This window comes from Panthera tigris, chromosome D4, assembly GCF_018350195.1.
Source record: "Panthera tigris isolate Pti1 chromosome D4, P.tigris_Pti1_mat1.1, whole genome shotgun sequence".
Classification (NCBI taxonomy): domain Eukaryota; kingdom Metazoa; phylum Chordata; class Mammalia; order Carnivora; family Felidae; genus Panthera; species Panthera tigris.
In genome coordinates, this window is record NC_056672.1 from 958,303 (window position 1) to 964,184 (window position 5,882).

General features: G+C 50.0%; 1 protein-coding gene across 1 annotated transcript; it reads left to right on the forward strand.

Annotated features, from left to right (window-relative positions):
* The first annotated feature begins 1,799 nt into the window (after nucleotides 1-1,799).
* On the forward strand, nucleotides 1,800-2,216 carry LOC122233252 (40S ribosomal protein S15-like). Its single transcript, XM_042965069.1, is given in 1 exon segment — nucleotides 1,800-2,216. A coding segment is annotated over 1 exon segment (417 nt).
* The last annotated feature ends 3,666 nt before the right edge of the window (nucleotides 2,217-5,882 follow it).

Genomic DNA, 5,882 nt, shown 5'->3' on the forward strand with positions numbered 1-5,882 from the left:
GCATGAAACGTTTGGGGAACAGTGAGAAGGCCTGTGTGGCAAGAAGGGGCACTAAGTAGATAGAGCTGCAACAAAACGAGTGTCAGTTTGTAAAGATTCTGCGCCGTGAGATTTAAACTTCACACAGGAAATAGAAGACCTTGAAGTAGGGTCAGATGTGTTTTAGAATGAAACTCTGGCAGTGCATATAGGATACAGTGTACGGGAGTTTGATTCAGATGTAAAGGCCCAGAGAAGTAGAAGTCAGCTAAGGTTATAGTTTGGCTCCCTGGAAAGGGGCAAGGGGACAGGGTGTGGACGGAATGTTCAAATGTCCGCGAATTTAGAATATTCTTCCATGAGTTTAGATCTTATTACTTTCACGGTAACCTTCCTAAAGGTCTATTTTCATCCACTTTAACATTAAGTATACAGACTCTGGCTGACCTCAAAAGCAACCAAAGGGCTGTTCAAACATGAGCTAAAGGTAGTGAATGCTCACGAACTGTGTTGATCTCAAAGCCTGTGTTTCCAATGGATGCGGGCACTACCTGGTCTCCTCAAAACTGATCCGATAACAACGATTACAAGATAATATTCTGATAAAAATCAGGAACTATACCTGCTGGGTTGTTTAGTTTAGACATCACAGCAGCAATCAGAAAACCGGAACCGGGATTATTTGTAAGTGACAGGAATGTGGGTCTGGAAAATCCATGAGAACCAAGTTTAATAGTCAGCAGAGGAGTTTAGGAAGGTAATGTGGCACAACATGAACATAGAGGCACCGAGAGCTTTCATAATATAAATAACAGACGTAATAAAGAAAACATTCAATTTACAAGCATGACTAAAAAGATAATACCTAATAGGAAACCTAACAAAAATGTGCAAGACTGTGTAGTGAAGAGTTAACTCTGTGGGCTTGGGGTGTTCAAACCTGACACACTCCAGAGAAAACAACGGCCCTTGACTGGCTCCTGGCAGAAAAACTCTAAGCCTTAGGAACATCCTGTCTGATAAGGATGCCTTTACCTGGGGTCTTGTGTATGCTCACTGTGTGATCTGTGGTGACTGCCTGTTTTTGTTTGCTTGGGCTCTGGGCCATGCTGTGTCAATCTGATCTCTGGGGAGGCTGAAGATAGAGTGGCTAAGGTGCTCCACGCCTACATGATAGACCTCCAGCAAACTTCCCGGGCACTAAGGCTCACGTGGGCTTCCCTGACTGGCACATGTTGTCACCTATCGTCACTGGGAGAATTAAACGCTGTCTGTGTGACTCCTCTGAGAGAAAACAACTGGAAGCCTGCATCTGGTTTTTCCTGGACTCCACCTATGTGATTTTTTCCTTTGCCGATTTTAATCTGTATTCACTAGCTGTCATAATTTGTAACTGTGATTTAACAGTTTTTCTGTGTCCCATAAGTCCTTTTAGCAAATCATCAAACCTGAGGGCGACCTTGGGGATCCCTGACACAGTTGGTGTCCTAAATGGGATTGGCTGTACTGATCCTGACTTACTGAACCATGGTGAAAGTGCTCTTTGGGAAAAGGAAAGGTGACTGGGTGCGGTTGATTAATCTTTGGTATTTGAGTGGCTCCTGAGTCACCTGTGATATGAAACAATAGCGGTGCTGTGATCATTTACTAGCCATAAAAATTATTGATGGAATTTAGTATTGACAGACCCAACTCCTGAGAATTTGCCTCACTGGATACATAAGGAAATGCAAAACAGTGAGAAACAAACTAAATACACAATTCTTTGGTGGTCGTTGTCTGCAAAGAGAGGGGGCTGTCCTTCCGCAAGCTCTGACAAGATGGCTGAAGTGGAGCAGAAGGAGCAGTGTGCTTTGCGTAAGTTCACCTACCATGGCATGACCTTGGCCAGCTGCTAGGTGTGTCCCTGAGCCGTTGATGCAGCTGTACAGCACCTACGGTGGCAGAGGCTGAACTGGAGTCTGTGGGGGAAGCATCACTCACTGCTGCTGTCCAAGGCCAAGAAGGAGGCTCCCTTCATGAGAAGCCCAAGGTGGTTAAGGACACACCTGCGGGACATAGTCATCCTGCCTGAGACGGTGGGTGTCTACAATGGCAAGATCTTCAACCAGGTTGAAATCAAGCCCGAGATGATTGGCCACTACCTGGGTGAGTTCTCCATCACCTACAAGCCTATGAAGCATGGCAGCCCTGGCACAGAGGCCACTCACTCCTCAAGCTACATCCTTCTCAAGTAGCCTGTTTGGCCAATAAAGGCACAGACTTTTCGAAGAAGAAGAAGAAGAAGAAGAAGAAGAAGAAGAAGGGTGGAGATAAAGTGAAAGAGAGTGTTCAGTGGGGAACCTCACCCTGTGCCAAGCTTGTATTTCCGCTGATCTGAGCCACAGCTGCTAGCTTCTAGAATGCTACCGAAGGGGGAAAATTATGTTGGAACAACAGATAACAAACACTTCTAAGGAATTCTGGCCACCAAGAGGGCAGTCCAGGTGGCAGGGGGACAAAATTAAGAAATTATTGAAACTGCAGCATATGATGTGATGGAGTTGTTCCATTATGTCCTCAGCTTCCCCTCTTGGGTTTCACAGGTGCTAAGACAATTAGAATAACCCACAAGAGGATGGGGGATAACAAAGGAGAGTCAAGGGACTTTCCCCAGCAGCATAGATGTATTTAAACAGTTATTAAGGAATGGGACGAATAAAGCTGAAACAAATGTCTTAACGCAGCACTGGTGGAGGTTGCTGCCAGTCCCCCCACAGTGAAAATCTCTTTTTAAAAAAATCTGCTCCATTTACCTTAGTTTGAAGGAATTGGAAACGCCAGAAGGCAGATGATGATGAGAAATCTAAGCTTGAATCACTGGGGGTGATGGTCCAGCAAATCAATTGTGATCAGGATTATTGAAAGAGTCAGGGTCTTTTGACCCAATCTCCAGCTACGGCGCCGAGCCACCTGCATATGTGTGGGTAGGATAATCAGGTACTGGAGACACCTTGACGTGGGACCCCAGTGCACCCTGATTCCCAAACCTGGTGGTGAGGTCCTGATGGGCCTACGGTTACATTGGAAGGATATGAGGATGCCATGGTTGACAGGTTGATGGGGTTAAGGTGACAGTTTAGAGGAAAACTGGAATGTCTGAATGGACTTTATGTGAAATATTTCCTCTACCTGGACGTGTGAATTGATGGATATTATGTCTGACTAGGAGCCACTTTTTCCACCTAGTATTGAAAACCAGACTAGTAACTGTACATGCTAATGGAAACTATAGAATTGCTTGAGCCCATGCAGTTTGTTAATTTAAAACCATATTGCACACCTGGGGACAAAAGAGATGGTCACTTTAATTAATGACACGTTAGAAGCTGGATTGAGGGCACCACAAGTTCTCTGCACGATAGCACTGTGTGGCCCTTGGAGAAGGAGGATGGCTCTCAGAGCTGAGCCCAGGCTGGAGCTTATGACAAAAGTACGTGAGTGCCACCCAGTGGTGGCCACTGGGATTCCGGACCAGAACATTTCCAAATACAAGCTGAGACGGTTACCAGCTTGCCATCCGACATCAATTGAAACTGCCCCAATGACTGCAGATGTAAATAACCTTGGACACTGAAATATGCATAATATGTAGGATGGATGTCAGAGGCACACTTCAATAATGAAGGCAGTGACCTGAGGAGTTCCATAATAATACAGAAGTTGCTTACACAGGAGCATGCTGCTGGGGGTGCAGGGAGGTGCTCCTGTTCATCTGCAGGTGGCCTTTTTCTGGCTAGGGCCAACTTTGGAACCGCCTCCAGGAGCTGTGGGTCTGCAGCTCTCCGTTACCAACAAACAGCAGTTTGTTTTATAGATGGCAACTCCAAGGTCAAGCTTCCCAGCATCACCCTAGTTGGAAGGTCAGTGCACCTCAATCGACTGTTGGAAACACTCCAGTGGAAGGGCAAATCATCTCTGTGTGCTGAAATGCCTGCGGTTTCCTTCGTTGTGATGGAAGAACGGAACAATGAGCAATGAGTCCCTCCGTGTGAGTTTTTACTGGCTCGTGGGCAACGGCCAGTGGTTCAGCCATATGGTCAGGCCAATGGGCCATGGAGAACGGGACGACTAAAGAGATGTCCGTGTCGGGCGTGGCCTATGAAATCACATTAAATAGGACATGTTGAAGAACCCCATCTGAAGAACCCTATCTCAGGACTGGCAGGTGATTAGAACCGGCAAGCAGGTGTGCTGGTGAGCTCACACGAGACGACCACTTGGGTCTGTTGAAATGAATGAACGTGGATGCAGAGACGTGCGGACCATCTACATATTCCTCTTGCACCTTCAGAGCCACAAAATGCAAGTAAGAACTGTCCCCACTGCCAGTGCGAGAGACAGGCTGCAGATTCCCCCGACGGGGGGAGACCTACCGGCAGCTGGCGAGTCCTGGGACCACGACCGGTAACCCTGGGGGCCGTAATGGGTCCCGCCGGTAACAAACACTGGGTCTGGACTGGAGTTTGCCCACCTGATGGTGTAGACACAAATGCTCACACGGTAGTGCACCTGGCACGGTGACTGCACAGTCACATTTCTCCAGGTCAAGGCGCACACTCTCTAGTGCATGTATGGCAGAGCGCGGCTCATCCCATGGCCGTGGCGCGCCGCATACCGGCCTCAGAGCCGCAGTCTGACAGAGGATTCAAGTGGGCAGCGCAAATGTTTCCTGTCTCGCGGGGGAGACACAAGGCATGGAGGGCTGGCTTACACGCCTCCCGAGTGTGTGCTCACGCTCAGCACGAGGGGCCTGAGGGAGGGGCCGGTGCAGAGCCGCGGGGGATGCCGGGTAATTGTTCCCCATCACTTCAACTTTCTCTTCTGCTGGACGCGGGGGTCCTGGGACCAGAAGTGCCACGGCACGTGCAGGGAGCAGGAAGGAGCTGTCGCTGTGTCTTCCAACCCGCAAGCTGGAATCTCTGAGGGCCTGAGGTGGCCGTGCTGAGGGTGACAGAGAGTGCCACAGTGTGGCCCACAGCCCCTCTGGGAAGGCGGGTGCACCGAGGGGGAGGGACGTGTTGCACTGAGCCCCGGGCCAGCGCAGTGGCTGCACCAAGGACGCCTCTCAATGTTGGGAACACTTGGCTTAAAATCCGCGACAGACGGAGAGAAGGAGAAAACGTGACTGAGGGCAAAGGAGTGAACAAATGACTTACACCAAGAGGGGAATCCAAGCGACGTCGGGGTGTGAGGAAGTACCAGACGCCCGGGAGGGTGAACTCACACGTGGGTTCTAGACACCTGACCAGCTCAGACCGCAGCCTGCAGCCTGGTGACCTCTCTCTGGTCACATGACGTGATGTGAGCAGGACCGACTCCTGTCCCAGCGGAACCCCAGGGATACGCCGGCTTCTTGACTCCTCTTTTTAGGTTACATTTACGGCGGAGGCGTTGGCAAAGGCGTGTGTGGGAGCCTCTCCCCACCACCGCCGTGTGACCTCCAGCTCCTGGCAGATGATTGTGTGTGACCACAAACCTTGGGGACCAGCTACTTACAGAGGTTCCTAGCAGTCATGGACAGGGAACATCAGTGGCACACCTGTTGTGACACATGCGTATAGGCCTGTGTCACCCGTTTCCTGGGGACGGGTGGCTGCTAGACAGAATAGGAAAACCAGTGGGTTCCTGATGGCATTGAAACAATGGGGATCACGTGGGGGCTCCTCCGATCCCCTGGAGGGGCGTAGTCCACCCTGAACAAGGAAAGCAGCAGGAGGCCTTGTGGCCTACTCGGACTGAGTAGGTCACGATCTCATGGTTCGTGGGACGGAGCCCTGAGTCGGGCTCTGCTCTGACAGCACAGAGCCTGCTTGGGATTCTCTCTCTCCTCTCTCTCTGCCCTTCTCCCACTCTTGTGCACG